The sequence below is a fragment of the Neofelis nebulosa genome, chromosome 15, assembly GCF_028018385.1.
Source record: "Neofelis nebulosa isolate mNeoNeb1 chromosome 15, mNeoNeb1.pri, whole genome shotgun sequence".
Classification (NCBI taxonomy): Eukaryota; Metazoa; Chordata; class Mammalia; order Carnivora; family Felidae; genus Neofelis; species Neofelis nebulosa.
The window spans coordinates 73453379-73475624 of NC_080796.1; the positions used below are offsets into that span (position 1 = coordinate 73453379).

The following is a 22246-nucleotide window of genomic DNA, read 5'->3' on the forward strand; positions in this document are numbered from 1 at the left end:
AGTCAGCGGAATCTAGGAAGGGAGGGTCGGGTGGGGGCAGACCCACTTTCTGGGGTGCGCCCTCCTATCCTGTAAGGAGAGGGCTCCTGATGGAAAAGGCGTGGCGCTGGGTTTCTATTCCCGACCCCCCGTGTGGTTAGCCTCTGGGAAGTGTGGGCAGCTAGTGGGTCCGCTAATGAGGTCACGAGGCGGATCTCGCTTCTCAGAAGTCTTGGATTCAAAGTCCTCAGGTCGTCTAGCCCCCGCGGTTCCACAGCCCTTGTGAGCCTCCCCTCTCCCTGCTGCTTTCCCGCCTCCAGCCGCCGCAGCCCACCCAGCTCTGCTCCCCCCTGCCACTGCCAGCACCTCCCCGCCTGGGAGCCTTGGCGCCCACCTCCTGTGCCGCCCTGTGCACGTGCCACTCTTCCGGGAAGGGGCCCACATGTGCCGCCCCTCAGCTCAGTTCGCAGGCTGCCTACTTAATGGCACTTACCACTGGTGCTTTCAGCTCACTTAGCCGCTCGCCCTTTGGGGAACATTTATTGAGTGCCTACTGTATGCCAAGGGGAACTGATGTTGAGCATATTACGTGATCCCTGCCTCCAGGGAGCCTACAGTGGGGGGGGGGGAGGGGGGAGGCAGAGATTAATCAAATGATCCCACAAACACCACATTACAGGGAGGACTGGTACCCTGAGGACCTTCTGCAGGTATCCGGTGGATGAACACAGCTGGAATCAGTGCTACACAACAGAGGGGAGCAAGAGAGGCGCTTCCCTGAGGACCGGATGTGAGGGACAAGTAGCAGCTAACAGGTGAGCGGAAGACAAGAGCACCGGATGTGCAAAGTCCCCGGGGTAGGAAGAAGTGTGCCTGGTAGGTGGATCTAGACCCCAGGGTGACTAGAACGGAATGACAGTGAATACAGTTCAAGGTGAGGCTGAAGACAGGCCAGGCCAGCAGAGCCCCTAAGGCCTGTGACAGTTCTGAGTCTGGTCCAAGAGCCATGGGGCACCCACGAAGACGTCCACACACAGGTAACTAACCACTGTCTATTCTGAGCAGCCGGTTGGAACAGGTGCCAGTGTGCAAGGAGGCCAGTTAGGCTGTTGCTGGAGTTCGCTGAGTTTGGGCTGCCCCTCGACTGCACAGTGTGTGCCCCAGACAGGGTGTGTGCCTGGAGGCCCTCTGAACACACACACACACACACACACACACACACACAGCCTGGGAGTGCGCAGAAAAAGAGCCCAATATACATTTTTGACATTAATCTGAAATCAGAGTTTTCCAGCAACATTCAACCCACCAGTTTATGTACAAAGGCCTTGGGGCCCTGGGGAGCAGCAGGTTGCGAAACGTACAAAAGGGAAGGCAGGCCTCCTGCTGACCGGTGTCTCCCACGATGGAACCCGGGATCCAGGCCCCGGTGTCCCGGACATTCGCTTCTTCTGTCAGGCGTATTCACGTTCACGGCCTGCTGGTCCTCTCCCCGCTCCTGGCAGGGTACAGCAGGCTCTGCCCCCAGCCCTGGGCCGCGAAGGACAGGTACTGGCCTCTGCGCACCACCCCGACCCCTCAGCGGTCCTGGCGCCGAACTGGGGGTGACGGGGGATGCCGTACTGGGGGCAAGTCATAGTGTCCAGGGATGTGGCTGTTCTTTGGGGAGTCGTAGTGGCCAGGGGGCAGGCCCGGAGGCAGTGGGGGCTGGCAGCCCACAGAGTCTCCATCTGGGGACAGAGAAGGGACAGGGCGGGAGGTGGCCCCTCCCTCCTCACCCCTCGCCTCCCCTCCCCAGCCCCTCCTGCCCACAGACAGACGACGGACGGTGCCGGTTTGTGTATCTTCTCAGCTGCCATCGGGGGGAGGCCACCTTGACCTGCCCACCTCATAGGTTATGAGGACACTTTGTCCCCAGCCTTGTTCCCCTCTTTTCTGGGTACCAATGCCACAAGTCAGGTGCTGTCGGACCATTTCAAATCCTCAGCCCTGGGAGGCAGGCCACCACTCACAGGCCCTCGGAGGCAACGTGACTTCCCAGACGTGATGCCTGTGCGAGCCCAGTCTGACCCCGAAGTCCACGCTCTTGGTGCTGCACCGGGCCCACTCTGTGCTCTCTCCCCCCGACCCTTCTTTCTCCCTCCCTTGTCCTGCTTCCCTGTAGCCCCTGCCCCAGCGGAGAAGGGGGACTCACCATAGGTCAGAGGGCTGGGCCGTTCATAGGTGCCACTGTCTCTCTGTGGCTGGGGGTGTCGCCGCCTCTGGCTGTCTCGGAGTGGAGGGGGCTGCCTGGGGGGAGACCCTGAGGGGGGGCCTTTCATCTCCACATAGCTGCTCTCCCGGAGGCCCCCGAGGAGGCTGGGCAGGTCCCGGATGGTGGCGTAGGGGTTTTCGCTGCTCAGGGAAGCCACACTGGCCCCCAGCCCCTCTTCGGAGATGGGCCCCAAGGAGAGGGGAAAGGAGTCAGGCTCTGTGGGCGCACTGGCGCCCAAACCCCAGCTCGGCCTCCTGCCTCACCCCTGCACCCGTACCTTCACCAGAGAACGGGCCTGGGCCGTCGCTGCTACGGTAGCTGTGGCTGTAGCTCAGGCGGCCGCTGCCTGTGCAGGGGGAGAGGGAGCCAATGAGCAGTCAGACCCCGCGCTCCTCCCCAGGCTCCCACCTGCCCCGGAACCAGAGCCCAGGACCCTTCTGCGGACACACAGGCTCTGAGGGAGCGGGGTGCTGGGCCACACAAGCCCCCCTCTCCAGACGCCTTGGCCTCCAGGCTCCTACCCCTGTCCAGAGGCCCTGCAGGGGGCTCCCGGCGGTGCTTCCAGTCCGCAGGCAGGGTGCTGTGGTTATCCTGCCCGTGGGCCCCCCCTGGCCGCTCAGGGACCTGCAGGCTGCCGAAGAGCTGACTGCCCGGAAGCTGATAGGGGAGGGGCGGAAGGGGGAGAGAACACACAAGGATGGAGCTTTCCAGAGAAGTAGGTGTGCATCCCCCCCCAACCGCGGTGCCTTCCCTCCCCCAGCACTGACCTTGTTCGGGGGCGGGGGTTTCGGTGAGCACTGTGACAGGGTGTGGTAGCTGGGGTTGGAGTAGTAGTGGCTGTAGCTGGGAGGGACATCTGCGCGAACAGACGGGGCGCGTTGTGACCGGGCCGGTCAGCGAGAGGCCCGGGCCCGAGACAGTTGTTCTGTCCCGGCAGATCTGACCTCTCTTCTCCCCTCCAGCTCCCCGCTTCGCCTCTTCCGGGTCCAGGGAGGGACACGGGAGCCCCGCACCCCATCCGCCCGGAGCCCATGCGCCAGCCCCGCGTCGTGTCCCCCGCCCCCGGGCCAGCTCACCTGGCATGACGTACTCAGAGCCATCCAGCCGCCCGCTGCTGTAGGCCACGGCCAGGTGTTGGTGTGCCTTGCCTTTTTGCCAATGGCGGTAGCCGACGAACAGTGCCAGCAGGGCCACCACCAGGGACCCCAGCACCGCGATGCCAATCACTGCCCCCAGCGAGTTATAGGCCACCGGAGAGGCAGGCATCATGGTGAAGGGCTCCTGGCTTCCTAGGGGGATGGGGTGGCCGCTCAGCACAGTCTTGGCTGTGCCCGTGAGCTTGGGGTGCCTGCACAGGACAGGCCCCGGGAGGGGGGCAGGGCCCATGAGGGGACCGGGTCCTGGTGCCCTGGGGACCATCGGGGCCAACAGGAGAACTCACCAATCCTGCAGGGGGCGCCGCTGTGCCCCGGGGGACACACACAGGCTCCCGTCTCCGGGTGGCACCTCTCTCCAGGACCACACTGGCAGGACTGGGAGCAGTTGGCACCGAACATCCCCGGAGAGCAGCCTGCGGGACAGGCAAGGAGGCAGTGGGGTTGAGGGACCCAGATCTGCAGTGTCCGCCTTGGGCTTGGGGGCAGGGCGGGAGTTTCCCTTCTCTGGGTACCTTCTAAGCAGAGGTATCCAGTCCAGCCTGGGGGACAGAAACAGCTCCCATCCTGGGGGTGGCAGGCCCCCCCCTGGCGGCACTGGCAGGGCTGGGCGCAGTTGGCTCCCCAGTGTCCTAGAGGGCACGCTGCAGGAGACAAGGTGGCTGTCCGGTGGGGCAGAGCCACCCCCATCTGGATGAACTCTCAGCCCCCAGCTCCCTGAAATCTTCTCAGCCTTGGTCTCCTGGGGACACCAAGTTTTTGAACCGCAGCCGCACACCGATGAGTCACACATGCTTATCACGGGCCCAACGGCCTACTGGAACCTGCACTTGGGTATCTAGCAGCCATTTCAGACTCGTGGGGCCAGGGCCAGACAACCAAAGGCTTTCAAACTACCCTGCATTGTTTAGCTCTGGTTTCTTTTTTACGTCTTTATCATAAGAGAGAAGTAGACCCTTTGAGGCATAACTTCTGTGTGTGTGACACTAGCAGATAATCTCATGGCAGCCGGGACCGCATCCTATGGGAAACTCTTCCCCTAGATATGCCCCTCGCCCACCGCCACGCCTGCACCCAGCCTTTCTTGTGGCCACAGCTCCTCATTTCCCGTTTCCAACACTTGCTGTCTGTGGTTTGGGGGACTAACCTTTTCTGTGATGTTCTTTATATATTTATGGGGGGAGGAAGCCACATACAAATAAATATAAATTGAAAAGCGCAGAGGGGATAAAAAGCACGTGCCCAAAACCAAGCTTGGGGTCCCCCCCCACCCCGCGCCTGGTCGAGTAATGCCCTTCCCAGGCGCCGGTGCAGAAGGGTGGGTGTTCCCTGAGCACGTGGAGCAGGACCCGGCGTGTAGGGGACACCCGCTATGGATCCGTTTGCGCTGTTTACGTAAGTTACTGAATCCAAATGGGTGCAGAGGCTTTTACGCCCGCAGCAGGGGAACAGGAGCCTCTGGCCCTCGGCCCGCCTCCCAGCACACACACACACACACACACACACACACACACACACACACACACGCACTCCCCCACACAGGCCAGCACGTACGCTGGGAGCAGTCGGGGCCCGTCCAGCCAGCCAGACAGTAGCAGGTCCCATTCGAGGGATGGCAGGAGGAGTGGTTACCACACTTGCAGGGCACACAGCGTTTGCCATAGCGGCCAGGCTGGCAGGCTGCGGGAGAGAGACTGGCGGTGACTGGGGGGCAGGGGAGAACCCTCAGCCAGCCCTTGACCCACTCTCTCCCTCCCTCCCTCCCTCCCACTGGAGTGGGGTAGTGGGGGCGGGGCTTCCGACATCCGATGTTGCACCGCCCCCTACTGCCGTAAGCACCGCCCAAGTGCTCACAGGCCCCGGGTGGGGGAAGGAAGGGGGGGCCTCACATCTCTGGCAGGAGGGGCCTCGGAACCCAGGCGCACACACGCAATTGCCGTTCTCGGGGATGCAGGTGCCCCCATTCTTGCAAGAGCAGGTGTTACTGCAGTTTGCCCCCCAGAAGCCTTCGGGGCAGGGCAGGTGGCAGCGGGTGCCTGTGGGAGAGAAGGGTAGGGTGAGCCCAGCCTGGGCCCCCGGTGTCCACAGGGGCTCTTCTGGACACACTTACTTAGGATGCATCCCCCAACTCCGCTGTGGGCCTGGGGCCTGGACACCTAGAATGCTCACCTGTCCAGCCAGCCTGGCACCGGCAGCGTCCGTGAACAGGGTCACAGCCGTCAGCATGCTCACAGTCACAGCGACTGGCACAGCCTTCACCGAACTGTCCCTTCTTGGAGAGGGGGCGGGGTGGGGGCATGCCAGTCAACTGGCAGGGAGGAGGCTGCGACCCGCCATTCCCTGGACAGACAGGCTGTTGAGTGCTTACCGGGCACGGGAGCTGGCAGTGGGCCCCCTGCCACCCAGGGGTGCAGGTACACGCCCCGGTCTGGGGGCTGCAGGCTGCCTCATGGGCGCACTGGCAGCTGGCGTTGCAACCGAAGCCCCAGGTTCCAGGTAAGCAGGGCACAGAGCAGTTACCAGGCTGCCAACCTGGAAGAAGGGCCCTGCAGGTAGGCCTAGGGCTCCAGCCCTCCCGGGGTAGCACACACCAGGCCTCAGCTGTGCCAGGCTCTGGGCTCCGAGCCCGGGGTGGGCTGGGGGAGCCGGCATATACACTGGTGGAAGCTGGACAGAGGCAGAGCGGCCGCCGGCGGCGAGCCACCCCCTTCTGGGGCCTGCCTCTGCTGCAGAATGAGGGGAGCTGGCAGCGACCCAAGTGCTTACAGGCCCCACCAGGTAACTAAATGAATTACACAGATCACGCGGCAGACTCCGGGGAGGGCAGGCGACTGCGGACCGGAGGTTGGTTAAACATAACAGAGAACCGCCCAAATAAAACACATCCGTGTTACAATCCAGCCTAGAAGTGGCCAACGGGCCACCCGGGTAGGTCTCAGAAGTCCCTCCTGGCCCTGCCATCGCGCCGTTCTAGATGACAGAGGGTGAGGAATGCTCGCCGAGAGGGGCCTTCTGGCCTGGGCCTTTAAGCGCAAGCAGGATTTTTGTGGTTGAAGAAAAGCAAAGTGGATATTCCAGGAAGGAAGTAGGCTGGCTACTTTCCCACCGTCCAGCTGCTGCTACCCGGGGGCGCCGCCCTCACCCTGCAGCCTCGCGCCTTCCCCGGGCCCGCCCCCGCCCCGGGCCCGCCCCTGCGCTGGGCCCGCCTTCTCTCCCGTGGGCCCGCCCCCACGTCGCCCCTCCCCGGACACCCCACGCCCTCACCCTCCTTGCAGACGCAGGCGCCGTCGATGGGCGAGCAAGCCAGGGCGTTGTGGCAGGAGCAGCGCGCGGAGCAGTTGACTCCGTAAGTGTCAGGCGGGCAGAGGCTGGCGCAGTGCGGGCCCTGAAAGCGGGGCCGGACTGTGAGCGAGCGGCCCGGCTCCGCCGCCCCGCGCCCCCGGGGCCCCGCCGGGCCGCGCCTCACCGTGTAGCCGGGCGCACAGCGGCACCGGCCGCTGTCGGGCTGGCACACGCCGCCGTGCAGGCAGAGGCAATGCTCCTGGCAGCCGGGCCCGTGCGTGTCCTGCGGGCAGCTCTCGTTGCAGTGCAGGCCGGCCCAGCCCGGCAGGCACGCGCACTCCCCGCTCATCGGGTGGCAGCTGCGGCGGGAGGGGCGGGAGGGGAGGCGCCGTCAGAGCTGCGGGGTCCGCGCCCGGCCCCCCACCCCCGACTGCACCCCCCCCCCCGGCCCCTCCGCGCAGCGCGCGCGCGCGCGCCCGCGCGCGGGGCTTCGCGGAACCGGGGGCGGGGGGCGTTCCGAGCGCGCCCCCGCTCCCGTCCCCGAGGCCCCTCCCTCCGCCTTCTGCGACATCGGTCCCGCCCTGGGGCATGGCCTGCCCCAGCCTCGGCACCCGTGAGCGCGGGCCCCGCGGCGCACCTGAGGCTGTGCTCCGGGTCGCAGGTGCAGGGCTCCTGGCAGCTGAGGCCGTAGCGGCCGTCGGGGCAGAGGCGCTCGGTGCAGCGGTCCCCGGTGAAGCCGTGTTCGCACAGACACGCGCCGTTGGCCGGGAAGCAGCGGGCGCCGGGCGCGCAGTCGCACGTCTCCGCACAGTCCTGCCCGAAGCGGCCCACGGGGCACTCCTCACGGCACCTGGGCGCCGGCCGAGTGAGCCCCGGCGGCGCCCACCCCCGCCCAGCCCCCGCCCTCGCCGAAGCCACTCACCGATCCCCCGTGTAGCCCGGAGCGCAGCGACACTGCCCAGTGAAGCGGTCGCAGAGGCCACCATTGTGACAGCGACACTCTTGGGAGCAGTTGGGTCCGTGGAAGCCCTCGAGGCAGGGCAGGGAGCAGATGATGCCCTGGAGAGGCAGAAGGTGGACAGAGCCCTGGGTGCCCACCACTCCCCCTGGGCACAGGGCCCCTTCATACCCCCCCCCCTTCAAACCTCCGCAGGGTCCCCAGAGCCCACCCCCTTCCCAGGCATCCTCCTCCCAGTCCTGCCCAGAACCACCCCATACCCCCGCCCCACCCTACCATCCACCCATGTGGGCAGCTGCAGGAGCCCTGGGAGGCCTGGAAGACGCCCCCGTTGTGGCAAGGATAGGTGCTGGGGCAGAAGAAGCCGACGGTGCCCCGGACACAGGGTATCTCACAGCTGCTGGGTAAAGCGGTCGAGGTCAGTGTGCACACAAGCAGCCCGAGCCCCGGCTGGGCCTCCCAGGGCTGGCCACCTGCACGCCTCTCCCGCCTCTCCCGGGGCAAGTCCTGAACTCCCGGCTCTGATCCCTGCTGGGGACTGCAGGAGTCAGAAAGCAAAGGTTTCCAGGAGGAGAGAAGTGGTGGGGACAGCCAGCACCGCCAGATGGGAAGGGGAACAGCCTGTGCACTCCCCCCACCCCCCGGCACCTCTGCTCCCGGCCCCGGACGGCTCCCCTCCCGGCTCCTCTATGAGGCCGGACCCTTCTTGACCTCCGCCTGGTGCACATCCCCCCACTCTGCCTCCACCTCCTTGCGACAGGCCGACAGGCCGCCTGGGACCCTGTGTCAGCCCCACCTCACAACATGTTCGCACACACACAGGCTCGGGCTGTCTTCACAGCAAGCCTCCTGGGTGGAGGACACTGTTCCCGCTTCACAGACGGGCACAGGCCCATGAGGGGTCGATCTGCTCAAGGTCGCTCAGCTAGCAGGCGGCAGAGCTGGGCCGAGGACCTTGGCCTCTGCATCCCGTCCCGTTTGGGAGCCTGAGTCCCCTCGGATCCCTGTGTATGCTCGCGGGGCCCTGTGGCTGCGACCCCATGATGCACCTGGCCCCAGTCCTCTCTGGGGGGCAGAAGCAGGCTCCGGTCTGGGGGTCACAGGGTGCTCCGTGGCACAGGCAGTGGAACTGGCAGGCGGGACCATAGTGGCCCGGGGAGCAGGGCTCCAGGCAGCGTGGGGGCTGCAGGCCGGGGGGGCAGGAGCACGCTCCACTCTTGGGGTCACAGGAGCTGCCGTTGCCACAGTGACAGGGCTTGTCACACTGCAGCCCCCACACTCCTGGGGCACACCCTGGGGGCGGGGAGGGTAGAAGGGAGTCACCAGGGGTCTCACCCCTCCCTAGCCTCCACTCAGCCCTGGGCTCTGTCCCCCAGCCCCCCACACCCGTGCCCTGTAGCACCCACCCTCCCGAAAGGGCCGTGGCGGCTATGGGGCTCCTGTGGGTGACTGTCCAGGGGCGTGAGCACCCGTGGGCGGTAAGGAGGGCGCCGCCTGGAGTCCTGGGACCTGCGGTCACCGGCTACTCACCACTGGAACAGTCGTCACCCCTCCAGTCCTGCACACACTGGCACTGATTGGGTGCCACACAGCGGCCATGGACGCACTCCTGGTCACAGAGCGCTGAGGCAGAGACGCAGGGAGGAGGTTGTGCTTCCCCTGCCCCCACCCGCCCATCCTCCTCTTGGGGGGGCGTTGCTGGGTGACACTCCTCCCTCCCATCCTTTTCTGCCCGGGGTGGCCGGGGTGGGGGGCAGGCTGACTCTCCCCAGAAGCACTAGCATTTTTCTGCCTCTGAGACGCAGGAGACAGGGGGCCAGGACTCGACAGAGGCTCAGAACTCAAGGCTCCCCAGCCCCTCTCTCTGACATTCTCCAAGCACCTTGCTGGGAAAAGGGACAGGGACTCCTCAGGTAGGGACCAGACATGGATGCTGTGCAGAGGGGGTGGGCTGGGTGGGGGTTAGGCAGGACTGGGGGGGGGGGCAGGAGTTTGGGGGTGCAGGAGAGACTGGGCAGTGACAAGTCACAGACAGACGGCAACAGACAGGGATGAGAAGAGATAGCGATGGACCCAGACCCACAGTGACAGAGAGACAGAGAGAGGCTGCCCCAGGGCTCAGAGAGAAGGGGCGGGAGACACACGGGGTCAGCTGGAGACACAGGCAGCAAGTGGCGGCTGCCGTCCCAGGGACACACCGGGGGCGGCAGGGGGGGACGAGGCCCCCCACGGCCCCCCAGGACTCACGGACACAGATCCCGCTGCTCTCATAGAAGCCCCGGCAGCACTGGAGTCGCTTCCGGTGGTCCGTCTTCACCACCTGGCGGTACACCGTCCTGTAGACGACCCTAGCGGAGACCGCGAGGCGGCCCTCAGCCCCCCTGCTGCGGCAGGGCTGTCCCCCGCCCCGCCCATCACGTGGCACGGGGAGGGCAGGGGCACCGCTTGCTCGCCGCTCTGGGCCGGGGGAGCACAGAAGGAGCGTTCCCCCCAGGACCCCCACCCGGCCCCGCGGCGCACCCCACGCCAGCCTCCCCAAGCCACGCCTTGAGTGCCTCTGCCTCCGAGTCTCCGAGGAGAGAATGAGGGTGTGCGGGGCGGGGTGGGCACTCACGTGGGCCGGGGGCAGGTGTGGGGGCTCTCCCAGGGCCGGTCGCAGGGCTCCGAGGGGAGCAGGCTGAAGGGGCGGGAGTGAGACTCCTTGGTGGTGGTGGTGAAGCTGCAGGACAGGGGGTGGAGGGGCGGGGGGGGGTGGTTAAGGACAGGACGGGGTCAGAGCCGGAGTCAGGGGGGCCTGGAGGAGCAGAGAGCAGAACCAGGAGAGAGGGGAGGGCTGCAGAGGGGCAGGGAGGCTGGGAAGGAGAGGAGGAGGAGACCCGGGGAGCAGGCACCCCTCACCTTTCCCAGAAGCTGCAGGTGTTGGGGTCACTGGGGTTGAGGGCTCCAGCCAGCCGCAGGCCCAGGCCCAGGAGAAGGAGGGCACGCAGAGCTGGTGGCATCGCAGAGGCCAGGTGCAGAGCGGGGGACCGGCGCAGAGCCACAGCCTGGAGGACCAAGTGTCTGCAGAGGCGGCTGCCTCTTGTCCCCTTGCCTTCTCTTCCCTTCTCGTCACCCCTCCTTCCCTGCAGACCATGCGCCCCCCCCCCACCCCGCCCTCCCAGCACCCTTCACTCACACACCACCAGCCAGTGCCTCTTCCCGGGATGGGGATCCTGCCTGGTATCTCTGAGCCCCAGCCCAGGGCACTTTGACCTTGGTACCAAGGTGAGAGACCCGGGCCAGCGGGGAAGTTAAGGGGGAGGCCCACCTGGGCTCAGCTGGAGGAAGGACTTTCCAACAGCCAAGGTTCCGGAAGGGAGTCGGCCGCCTCAAGTGGGGGGCTTCCCGGCCCGCATGTGTGCAGGTGGAGAGCGGCCGCAGGAGGCGCAGGGCTGGGGCGGACCGGGTGGCGCTGAAGGAGGCCCCTCCTGACCACGGGTGTGCAGGCACCTGCTCGCCCGGGCTCGCGGGAGCCAACTGTGTGCGTCTCTGCCCAGCTCCCCACTCACAGAGGACACATCAGGAGCTAGAAATCAGGCTCGGGGAATTACTTCCATGGGGGACATGGGCCAACACCACAGACCAGGGGCGGCCTCATCCGCACCCGCCAGAGGCACCTGTTAAACCCTGGCCAGGGCACCTCCGTACCCAGCTCCGGGGACTACTGCCCGAGGACGTCCCCAACCTGGCCTCGGACAGAAGCCCCCACCTCCCTCTGGCCACCCCATCGGCCATCTGGAAACAGCTCCTCTCCGCCCCCTCCAACCCGGCCTCGCCCAGTGGGTGGGAAGCAGGTCAGGACCTCAGCAGGGTCTGTTCTGGCTCCTGAGCTCAGGAGGGGCTGAGCTCCTGAGCGGCCGCCCCCGCAGCCGGTTTCAGATTCTGGGTTCAGTGTTCCTACAACTTGTCCTGGCTCCTTGCTCTCTGCCTCCCCGAGGCGCCCACATCTGCTTATAATTTTCCCGAGAAGAGAGAAAGGCCATGGTTGCTGGCCCCTGGCCCCCCTGAGTATCTCTGGAATGCCTGCTGCCTGGCCCCACCCCATGCCCCCCACCCACACGCTCCCAGGGTCCCCGGGGCGGCAGCGCTCCAGCCCTCCAGGTCTGAGTGAGAGAGGTGCTCCCTGACTTAACCCCATGCTGCCCTCTGCTTCGGCCCCAAAATGCCTCCCGCTGTGTCTTCCCCCCCCCCGCCCCCCCATACCGCCTGCTGGCCCACGGGCTTTCCTCCCTTTGGTCCTCTGGCTGGTGGCCCTGTCACCGCTCCCCCGGGGCACGTGTCCACCCCTAGCCTTCTCTGTGCTCCCCCAACCATCCTCGGTCCTCCAGTAACTCACCAGGCCTCTATGGCCTCCTGCAGCCTGAGAAGCTCAGCTGAGCCAAGGGGCAGGGCGGCTAGGCCCTGGGCCCAGGGGCCTGGGGGGGCCAGGGAGCGTCCTGGGGGATCCCAGCGCTCAGGATATGGAGCCTGAAAACAGGAAATAGAGCCTGGCTAGAATGTGTGATGTGGGGGAGGAGAGCAGGGTCATGGGCTCCCCTTCCCAACACCCTGAATTCAGAAGGTGGGGTGCAGGGGGCAGGGCCAGAAGCCTCTTTCTGTTAGGTTGTCTCTGAGCTGAGCACCGTGGTCCCCCTCTGAAGGGCTTCAGAGGAAACAGCCTGTCCTCAGAGAGCCTGGCCAGTCGGAAGTGTCCTTCAGACGGGGTCACCGGTCTGTCCCAGGGCACCCCCCACATCGTCCCTTCTCCCGCCACCCCCAAACTATCCCCTCCACCCTGCCCTGCACCGGCCACCTTCCCAGGTGTGGGGCCCACCTCCAGGGCCATCCCTGTCAGCACCCAGCTGACCCCTCCCTGCCTGGCCCTCCCTTGGCAGGGCCCCGAGCCCTCACACATCCCCCCTCTCCACCCCAAGGTCTTCTCCACGCTGCCCTCTCCCTGGACCCTCGCTGTCCTCACTGGGGCTCAGTCTGAATGGATTCAGGTCATCACCCTGGCCCCTGGGTGAGCCTCACATCCAGCCCCACAGGGACTCCCTCTCCTGGTTCTGTCACCAGAGCTCAAGGCTGCGGTGGGACCTACCCCGTGGAGACAGGTCAGAGCCCTGTGGACAGTCACTGCCTCCCAGACCAACTTCTAGAGGAAATGGTTCACCTGAGGCCTTCAGGAGGTGGGCAGGGGGGGCATGAGGAGGGCTGGGCCCTGACAACCAGAGATTAGCTGGCTGCAGGGGTGGGGGAGATTGTTTTCCCAGAGGGCCTCGGTTCCCGGAATGCAGAGGAGGCCCCAGCTGGTCAGCAGTGGGACGGGAGCCCAGGTGGGGTCCACCACCAGTGGGTGGTCCGCAGGGAGGGAGGGTGGGGGATCCCGGCAGGGAGGAGAAGCCGTTGGCCTGAGGGACCTCAGCCCCTGAGGAGGGAAGGAACACAGGCCTGACCAGGAGTCCAGAGCCCCAGCCTGGTCCCCCGGCTTGTTTCCATCTGAGACTTTGTCCCCAAGGGGCTGGGGAAATTGAGGCCCTGGCCTGTCCTCCCCTAACACCCCCGGGCCCACCAGCATCGGGGCCCAAGTGCCTGCACACACTCCCCTCCGGGGGGTTTGAACCAGACAGCTCTGAGTCCCGTCCGGCCCCGTCCTGCCCCAGGGCCCACACTGCGGTCCCTGAGGGCGCCCCATTCCCCCTCCCTGCAGGCCCCCACCTGCCCTCACAAGAAGGCATCATCTACTGCGTGGAGAAAGGCAGGGAGCTGCGTATGAAATCCACAGTGGTGGGTGCAGTGCCCCCTCTACAGGTGAGGACACAGGGCGGGTAAGTCCCCCACCCGGGGCCACACAGCCAGCAGGAGCAGAGACCCAGAGTGCGGCAGCCTCCCCACCCAACCACGTTTCCCATCAACCCGGCCCACCCGGGAATCCCAGGGGCTTTGCATCTCTGTGTAACAGCCTCAGTTATGCAGAGGGGGAGCCGGGAGGGGGCGGGGGGGGGGGGGGGAGGGGGAGGCGGAGCGGGGAGCTGCCACAAGGACAGACCAGAGGCGTGGGAACCGGGATGCGTTTGCAGTCAGTCTTCTCTCCTCCACCTCGAGATGCAAGGCAGCTGGGCCCCCGGCCAGGCCCCGGCCCCCAGCCCCCAGCCGCAGCCAGCCGGGTTCCCTCTGGTGGGGAGCCCTGCCCTCCTGGTGCCCCGGCCCCCTTAGCAGGAGGGAAATGACTCTGGGTCCGAGCTCCCCGGTGCACAGGAGGTGATCCGTTTCTGTAGGAGGCAGAGAGCAAGAGGGCTTCCTCAGAGCTCTTCTCCAGGAGGTGGGGCAGCGAAGGACGCCCTCTGAGCTGGGCATGAACGCCAGCTCTCAGTTCCCTGGTCTGTAAACTGGGCATGAACGCCAGCTCTCAGTTCCCTGGTCTGTAAACTGGGGATGATAGCACTTCCCTTTGTAGGGCTGTCCCCAGGATTAATACAGGAGTTACGTTCGCTGTCACCAGGATGGCGGCCCGGGGTCCCGGGTCTCCCGAGCCCATCCCCGTCCCCACTGCCCTTGGCGCCCTTGGCCCTTTGAGCATTAATTCCAAGAAAAGCTGTTTCTTGTTTTCCGTTTGTTTTTTTTTTCTGAAGAACCCCCAGGATGATCCGGGAATGAGGCCTTAGCTGCTGGCACAGAGAAGGGAAGTGGGGGTGGGGAGGGGCCAGACCCCCCACAAAACCTGATCCCTCAGAACCACGGGCTGCCCGCCAGGTATGTCTTGAAGCCAAAGGCGGCTGATGAGTTGGACCGCCTGGGTTCTGCTTCCCCCCCAGCCCCCAGCCTGAGCACCACCTCCAGCGCCTCGCTGGGTCCCAGTGGCCCCTCCTCTCCTCTCCATCTCTCTGTCCTCCCTCTCATCTTGGAATCCAAAGGTTCTAGGGCTTACAAGTTGTCACTTTCGAGCACATCGCTCGAGCCCCGTGGGCCTCCAGCCTCCATTTCCCCATCTGTAAAATGGGAGAATAATCCCCACATCTCACAGGGTGCAGTGAGGGCTGGGACTGCTAGTTCCCGTGACCGCCCTGGAACAGAGCCTCAGACCAGAAGCAGCTCAGAGGACCTGTGCTGGTGCAGAAACAGAATCCCCCACGTTCTAGGCTCTCTGCCTCTTTTCGTTTCTGTCTTGTTCCTCATCAAAAACTCTTTGCTTTCTGCCTTTTTTTTTTCTTCCTCCATCAGTTTCTTGGTCTGTGTCTTTCTGTCTCTCTCCTTCCTTTCCTATATCAAGGCCGTCAGGTACGGCACAGTGGCGCAGTGTGTTCACTGCACCAGGGAATGCATCCTCAGGTGTGGCGCGGGAGGCGAACTCCGGCCGCACTCGGCTCACCAGGCCGAGTGTCTTAGCTTGCGCCCGGGGCTGCCTTGCCCTGTGTCTCCCTTGTCTGTCTGTCTCCCTCCCCGTCTCTCTCTCTCTGTTCCACTTCCAAATCTGTCTTTGCCATGGAGACAGGGTCACTTAGTCCTCCCCACTCGGCAGCTAGACCCCAGTCGGAAGACTCCTCCCTCCCTCTCCACGCAGGGACGCACCCTGACCCAGCTCCAGCAGCCTGGGCCGCTCTCTCCACGTCCGCGCACGTGCACACGCCTGCACACGCGAGCGCCCAGCCCCTCCCGCACCCAGCCAGGCCTTTTGCAGCCAGGAATGTCTGCCGGATGGAGGGACAGGAAGCCTGTGTGTGAGCCAGAGGCTGGGCGGGAAGGGGGCAGGGGTGAGGGGCCGGGCTGGTGTTCTCTGTGGCTCAGGAAACAGAAGCTAGAGGGTCCTCAGCCCGACCTGTTTACTCATCAGGAAATAGGGAAACTGCAGGGATTCTGAATCACCAAGCACGCATCGCGTGCCTGCCGGAGGCCGGCGCCAGTGCGGTCCGGGCCCCTGCCACCACCCGTGGGTGCCAGCGGCCACGCTCTGCAGGCACAGGCGGACGTGGGGGTCTCGGGCATCAGAGGCAACAAGGGAATTAGGATCTGCTTCAAAGAACAAAGCACCGGCCCACCCGCTCACTGCCACCGCCAGACACCCTCAGAAAGCACAGCCCTGCTCCGGCCACTGCCCCTCTCCAGAGCCCTCTGTGGCTCCCCACACCACACGAAAGGGCACCAGGAGCCAGGCCCGCCAGGGGCCCATCCTCACAGCCTCTCCCAGGATGCCCCCTCAGTGGCTACACGCTTCATACACTCCTCCCGCCCTCGGGCCCTCCTGCAGGCCCTCAGCCCAGCCACCACAGACCCCCCTGGCCCAGAGGAGCCCTGGGTTGCTCTCGCCGCCGCCACCACCACCGGAGGCCAGCTCCACACGGACACGGACCAGCACTCCCCAGGCCCCAGCCAAGGGCTCAGCACCGTGTCCCTCCTCCGGGGGCATGTGGGACTAAGCCAGACCATCCCAGGAGTTCGCAGCGCCTGGAAACCTTCAGGTCTGACGGACCCATCAGGGATCAGCGTTGGGGCTGTGGGTCTGTGCTCTGGCTGCCCCACCAGGCTGGGGCACCCTCAGTCTTATTCCTCTGGGGCTGTTAGTGGTCAGGCTGCCCCGATGTACCCTCACAGCCCCCATGCCCCACTCCTTCTGTTCTTATGAAGGTCGGTCTTCCCCACTGGAATGGAGCTCCGTGGGGTCAGGGCGCTTTTCCGCACCTGTCGGAGGGGATGGCCCGATAAAGCCTGAGCCCCCTTCTGACTCCAGCAAGCCCTGACCTGACTTTGTGGGGCTCGGGGGCTGAGGGAGAGGTGTTCAGAGGCTGCGGCTTCAACCCGGCTCACCGGCCGGAAGAACTGGTCCCCCCTTCCAGGGCCCTCGAAACCCAGGATTGGCAAGATGCCAGAAACTGGGGTCCAGAAGGAGCCTCCACCCTTACAGAGGGGAAGGCGGCTCCGGACCTGCCCTCCTGACCGCCGGCCTCTGAGTTCCTAAGGGATGAGTGCACAGTCGTGTGGGGCACTGAGTCGCCTGGAGAGCAGGGGATGTGCCCACACGGCTGGACCCTAACCTTGTACCACGGGCCTCGGGACCCCGGGACAATGCCCCTCACTGTCCATCTGCACACCCCCTCTGAAACAGAAGGACTGGGCGCCCCCCATGCCTTACGTGGGGGTGGGGCAGAGGTGGGAGAGGGGACCCAGGAGGCCCCATGTCCCAGAGCTCCCTACACGCCATTTCTCTCTGGAGACCTCCACCTGCACGCGTGGGGGCTGTAAGAGCAATGACCAGCCCAGATTAAATGTGCGCTCTGGGCTAGGTGACCTCTCTCCATTCTCTCGGCAGTCCCAAAACGTAGGTCCTATTATGCTTCCCATTTTACAGATAAAGAAACATCCCAGAGAAGTTAAGTAACTTGCCCCCGGTCACACAGCCAAGCAACAGCAGAGCAGGGGCCTGGACCAGGTCAATCAAACCCTGAAGCCTGTGCTGCCCGTTTACCGCCTCCCCCATGATTTCTCTTTGGTCTTCTGACCCTGCTTCTCCTGTCTGCACCCCCTTTCTGCTCCTTCTCTAGGTGTGTTCTCCGTTTCCCTAAGTCTGCCCTTTCTCCCCTCTGGTTCTCGTTTGCAGAAGCCTCAGCCTTTGCCTCTGTTTCCGTATTTTTGTCTCCTCCTAGCTCTGTTTTTGTCTTTGTCTCTCCTTCCCCGTCTCCCCTTCCTCCTGCTGGCTTCTCCCTGCCCGATTATGAGCCAGGAGTGGTGCGGACACCCTCCCCGAGCCGATGGCCAGCCCCTCCTGCCTCCAGGGAGACTCTTACTCAATGCTTCCGAGGCCACTCAGAGGAGAGGCTGGGGAGCACAGTGGTGGAGGAGCAGCCCGGCCCCAGCACCCTCCCCAGCACCCTCCCCAGCACCCTCCCCAGCACCCTCCCCAACACCCCTCCCCAGCACCCTCCCCAGCACCCTCCCCAGCACCCCTCCCCAGCACCCTCCCCAGCACCCCTCCCCAGCACCCTCCCTAGCACCCCTCCCCAGCACCCTCCCCAACACCCTCCCCAGCACCCTCCCCAGCACCATCCCCAACACCCCTCCCCAGCACCCCTCCCCAGCACCCTCCCTAGCACCCTCCCCAGCACCCTCCCCAGCACCCCTCCCCAGCAGCTGCTGTGGTGGCAGCGGTAGGGAGGCAGACAGCAGCCCAGCGACCTCTATCTCTATCCAGGTTTCCGACCCATTCGATTCGTGGACTGCCTGGAGAGTCAGTTTCCTCTTCTGGGAAAGTCTGATAGGGAGCAGGGTCAGGCAGGAGTGAAGGCACCGATGGCAGTGCTGGGTTTCACCTCCCGGTGAAGAGCGGGGGGACAGAGAGGCCAGCCTGGCCTCCCACCCAGCTCCCAGGTGGCCAGCCCTCGCTGCACTGGTGAGTGCACCATAGACTTCAGGAGGCCTCAGGACTGGGAGAGGAGCAGCAGGGGACAGATGACAGGAGACAGGACTGCGGCCCCCACCCTTGGTTCACACGTGCACACGCACAGGCACTCCGTCATGCATTGGGCTGGCGTGGTGTTCAGAGAACAGCTCCCTGTGCACACCACTCCCCTGCCCAGCCCCCGCTGAGGCCAGGGGTGACAGCTGACCCCTTGCCCAATCCCGCCTGGAGAGGAGGTCTGGCTGAGCCTGGGAACCTCGGGGCCAGTACAGGCTGTTCCCATCCCTGGGGACTAGGGTCACAGCGCAGCAGCCTCGGGAGAGGCCACTCATAAAAGGTCAGGACAGGAGAGTGAGAATCCAGTTGGAGGCAGGAGACGGGGTGGGGCCGCCGGCTGGCCTCGCTGGGGGTCCCCCTGTCTGGGCCCGACCACCCCCGCCCCCTCCCCAGCCTGCCACCTCAAATCATCTGCCAGGCCAGGCTTTTCCGACGATCTAGACGCTGGAGACCTTTGGCCAACCTTCTGTGCTCAAAACCCGCAAAGCTGTGAGCCGCACACCTGGCCCTCCCCTCACCCCCCAACCTCCCCGGGGAGGCGCCAGCCCCAACAATGGCCCAGACCAGGCGCCAGCGGAGCAGGAGACATGTTTTTGTTCCTCTGAGCCTCCCAACAACCGTGGTAGGCGCCGTGTCTTATGATTCCCCGCTTAGACACGAGAAACTGAGGCACAGAGGGCCCACAGCCGGGAAGGGGCAGAGTGAACTAGAACCCCAGCAGCCTGGACTCCCAGATCTGGGGGCTCCCCTCGGCCAAGAAGAGGAGCCGGCACCCCATTCTCCGTCCAGCCCCGAGGGGGCCACGAGTTGGGGAGAGCGCCCGGCCCCACACGTCGCTCCAGGTCAGTTACGTGCAGTCCCCCGGGGAGGGCGACCCCAGTGCCCTCGCCCCCTCCGCCGCCCCCACCCTCGCGCAGGGGCACCCGCAGTCCTTCCCCGGGGTGGGGGTGGGGGGTCGCGGAGCGGGCGGGGACGCGCAGTCACTCACCTGCCTCGGACCCGGGCTGTCGCCGGCCTGGGGTGGGGACCGCCGGGCGGCCAGAAGGGGTTGGCGGGCCGGCGGGGAGGCGGGGCGTGCGGCCCGCGGGGCGGGGCGGGGCAGGAAGGGGGCGGGCCCCCGGGCCCCCGCGGGGCAGGAAGTGTTGAGGGGGCGCGGAGGAGGTGGGGGGAGCGGGCTAGGGAGGCTGCGGGCGCCAGGAGAGGGAGGTGCCGGGGACGAGGACGCTGCGGGGGCTGGGGGGCGCCGGCGGGGTGGGGGGGCGAGCTGGGGGAGGGGGCTGGGAACTCCAGGAGAGGGGCAGGCGGGCGGAGGGAGCCGGAGGGAGCGGGGTCGGGGTGGCAGCTTGGCCTGGAGCGGGCAGGGTGGGGAGGCGGGGTCCCCGGACCCGGAACCCCCGCCCTCCCCAGCTGCCGCAGGGCCCCGGCTTGCTCCGCCTCCCGCGCCCCAGCCTTCCAGTCTGCAAAGTGGGTCTGTGCAGGGGGTCAAAGAGCCCGTCTGCGGCGGGCAGCTTCCCTGGGCGGCCCGGCGACCGCGGGACCCGAGCCCGGCCGCAGCCCACTGTCCCCTCCTCCGCTTCCGCCCGAGCAACCCGGGCCGCGGCGACCCCCGGCCCAGCCACCGCCCCAGCGCGGAGCCCGCCCGGTGCCGGGCGCCACCTGGCGGCCGCAGCGCGCACCCGCACCCCACCCTTCTTAGGGCCCCGGACCGCGGGCGTCTCTGAGCCCACACCGACCATTTTTGTGACAACTACCGTTTGCTTTCCTCCTCGCTAGCCCTTTGGGTGTACTGCGCCATCGAATCCCTAGCTCGAGGTCGGTTTCACTTACAGGATGAGACGGCTGCCCGCGCCTTAGGCTGCAGTCGTGGCGGCAGCAGGATTTGAACCGCACTCTGGGCCCCGCCGGCTGCGCGGCATCCGGGCTAAACCACCGCCCGCCACAGAAAGAGCCCAGATAGCTCAGGGCCAGCGAGGCAGGAACACCCCTCCTCGGAGAGTTTTAAAAATCAGCTCTATTGGGGTATAGCTGACGTACAATTAAAAAAATGGACCCACTCAAAAGTGTACAGTTCGATGATGCCTTTTAAGATATTTTTTTAAATTTTTTTTTCAACGTTTTTTAAATTTATTTTTGGGACAGAGAGAGACAGAGCATGAACGGGGGAGGGGCAGAGAGAGAGGGAGACACAGAATCGGAAACAGGCTCCAGGCTCCGAGCCATCAGCCCAGAGCCTGACGCGGGGCTCGAACTCACGGACCGCGAGATCGTGACCTGGCTGAAGTCGGACGCTTAACCGACTGCGCCACCCAGGCGCCCCTAAGATATTTTTTTAATTATGGAGAAATCTACATAACAAAATTTACCATTTTAACCATTTCAAAGCGTACATTTCGGTGGCATAAGCTCATGCATATCGTGCAGCCACCATCCGTCTCCATAAGGTTCTCATCACTCCAAACTCAGACTCTGTCCCCAACTCCCCCCGGCCCCCGCCCCTGGTTACCGCTCTTCCACTTTCCGTGGCTGTGGATGTGACCACTCCGGGCCGTCATGTAAGTGGACCCGCACACACTGTCTGTCCTTTGGTGTCAGGCTTAGTCACTGGTGTGAGGTCGTGGTCCGATGAATTTTGACAAATGTGGTTAACCTGTGTGACCACCACTCCAACCAAAGTATTTTTTAATTTTTATTTATTTTTAATGTTTTAATGTTTATTTTTGAGGGGGGAAGGGCAGAGAGAGAAGGAGACCCAGAATTCCAAGCAGGCTCCAGGCTCTCAGCTGTCAGCACAGAGCTGGATGCGGGGCTTGAACCCATGAACCGTGAGATCATGACCTGGGCTGAAGTGGATGCTTAACCAACTGAGTCCCCCAGGCGCCCCTCAAAATAATTTTTTTTAAGTAATCTCTACACGCAAGGTGGGGCTTGAACTCACCACCCGGAGACCGAGAGTTGCATGCTCCACCCGGCCAGGCGCCCCAATCAGAATAGTTTTTTTAAACATTTTGTCTCCCCCAAAACTTCCCGTGGACTCTTGCAGACAATGCCCCACCCCCGACCCCAGCTCTATGCCATCTCCCGTCTGATTTCTGTTACTGTGCAATTGTTTGTTCTCGAAGGTCGTGTACACGGACTCATGCCACACTGAGGCGCTTATGTCTGGCTTCCTCCACGCACCAGGAGGCTTTTCAATAGTTCGTCGCCCCTTCCCACCAAGCGGCATCGCACTGTGTGGACGTATCACGATTATCTTTATCTTCACATCCCAGTTGATGGGACCGGCTCGTTTGGTTTTCCAGTTTTGAGCTACTGCGAGTAAAGGTGCTCTGAACGCGTGTGTACAAGTCTTGTGGGAACATGTTTTCATCGATCCTTGTAGCCAGGCGCCCCGTGCCGCGCTTGCACCCCCCCCCCCCACTTTGGGTGGGATTGTGGGGTTTCACAGTGATGAATCCTTTATGTATTCTGGTTTCAAGTCCTCTGTCAAAAATATGTCTTGAGAATATTTTCTACCCGAGAGACTCGCATCTGAGGGAGCCTAGCAAGTGCTCAATGTGACGCTCCCGGAGGTTTGCAGTGGGGAGAGGTGGGCAGGTGCTGCCCGAGGAGCGGAAGGAAGGGCCGGAGACGCGTTCGCGGGTGGGAGACCAAAAGTCTCCAGCAGGGGGCAGCAGAAACCAGCGCACGGCTCCAGGGTCCGGAGGCCCAGGACCTTCGAGTTGCAGCATCTCCGAGGCCAGAGGGGCCTCGAAAGTCTTCCGATGCAGCGCCCTCTAGGGACCAGTGGGGGGACCTGCGCTCCCCCTCCCTCACCTGTGCACGTGCTCGGCTCCCTCCACGGTCAGGTTCAGCACGACGCTGGCCCTTTCTCTGGGACCCTGTCCAACCTCTGTCTCTCCCTCCCCACTCCTGCACAAGAAAGTTAAACTTGCCTCACCTAGACTGAGTGCTCTCAGGACTGGGGATTGGCTGAAATTGCCTTAGTGACTCAGAGCCTGGCGGGAAGTAAGGGCCCCTTAAACGTCCCAGCGGTGGTAAGCCACCCTGGGGAAGGCTCCTCCAGCCCCCTGGACCCCAGCTCGGCCTCCTGGGCCAGCCCTGTGGCTGGAAGGATGCCCCCAAGAGGGAACAGGAGGTCCAAGGTCCTTATTCGT

The 22246-nt window shown here is 64.6% G+C and overlaps 1 protein-coding gene and 2 long non-coding RNA genes across 11 annotated transcripts; 2 read left to right on the forward strand and 1 right to left on the reverse strand.

Annotated features, from left to right (window-relative positions):
- The first annotated feature begins 22 nt into the window (after nucleotides 1-22).
- LOC131495329 (uncharacterized) lies at nucleotides 23-4356 on the forward strand. 2 transcript variants are annotated; one of them, XR_009253894.1, is made up of 3 exons: nucleotides 23-261; nucleotides 659-794; nucleotides 2634-4356. It is a non-coding gene; the product is annotated as an uncharacterized LOC131495329 (long non-coding RNA). The 2 variants fall into 2 exon arrangements; XR_009253895.1 differs by having other exon boundaries at nucleotides 23-230.
- On the reverse strand, nucleotides 1236-19204 carry PEAR1 (platelet endothelial aggregation receptor 1). Of its 8 annotated transcripts, none has more exons than XM_058700178.1 (25): nucleotides 19081-19203; nucleotides 12003-12133; nucleotides 10935-11192; nucleotides 10526-10671; nucleotides 10242-10346; nucleotides 9875-9975; nucleotides 9158-9250; nucleotides 8677-8920; nucleotides 7904-8024; nucleotides 7592-7728; nucleotides 7307-7519; nucleotides 6854-7028; nucleotides 6652-6772; nucleotides 5756-5919; nucleotides 5557-5659; nucleotides 5277-5423; nucleotides 4942-5067; nucleotides 3903-4031; nucleotides 3675-3803; nucleotides 3310-3522; nucleotides 3001-3089; nucleotides 2755-2890; nucleotides 2511-2579; nucleotides 2174-2407; nucleotides 1236-1709 (listed from the first exon to the last, which is right to left on the reverse strand). In XM_058700178.1, the coding sequence occupies exons 4-25, from the start codon at nucleotides 10624-10626 to the stop codon at nucleotides 1558-1560; spliced, it is 3102 nt and encodes a 1033-aa protein (XP_058556161.1). In that variant the 5' UTR covers nucleotides 10627-10671; nucleotides 10935-11192; nucleotides 12003-12133; nucleotides 19081-19203; the 3' UTR covers nucleotides 1236-1557. The 8 variants fall into 8 exon arrangements, with proteins under 8 accessions (XP_058556161.1, XP_058556155.1, XP_058556158.1 ...); XM_058700172.1 differs by having other exon boundaries at nucleotides 7904-8027; XM_058700175.1 differs by having other exon boundaries at nucleotides 7904-8027; nucleotides 10526-10687.
- Nucleotides 12586-15100, forward strand: LOC131495331 (uncharacterized). The gene is made up of 3 exons (XR_009253896.1): nucleotides 12586-12759; nucleotides 13356-13456; nucleotides 14278-15100. It is a non-coding gene; the product is annotated as an uncharacterized LOC131495331 (long non-coding RNA).
- Nucleotides 19205-22246: the final 3042 nt, after the last annotated feature.

Bases quoted from the DNA above. Each gene is read 5' to 3' on its own strand.
- PEAR1 (XM_058700177.1), bottom strand. From the start codon at position 10,626: ATGCCACCAGCTCTGCGTGCCCTCCTTCTCCTGGGCCTGGGCCTGCGG. The intron at 5,920-6,651 runs GTGAGGGCGTGG...CCCTTCTTCCAG, and splicing joins CGCCTGCGTCTGCAAGGAGG to GTTGGCAGCCTGGTAACTGC. The intron at 5,424-5,556 runs GTGAGCATTCTA...TCTCTCCCACAG, and splicing joins GTGCCAGGCTGGCTGGACAG to GCACCCGCTGCCACCTGCCC.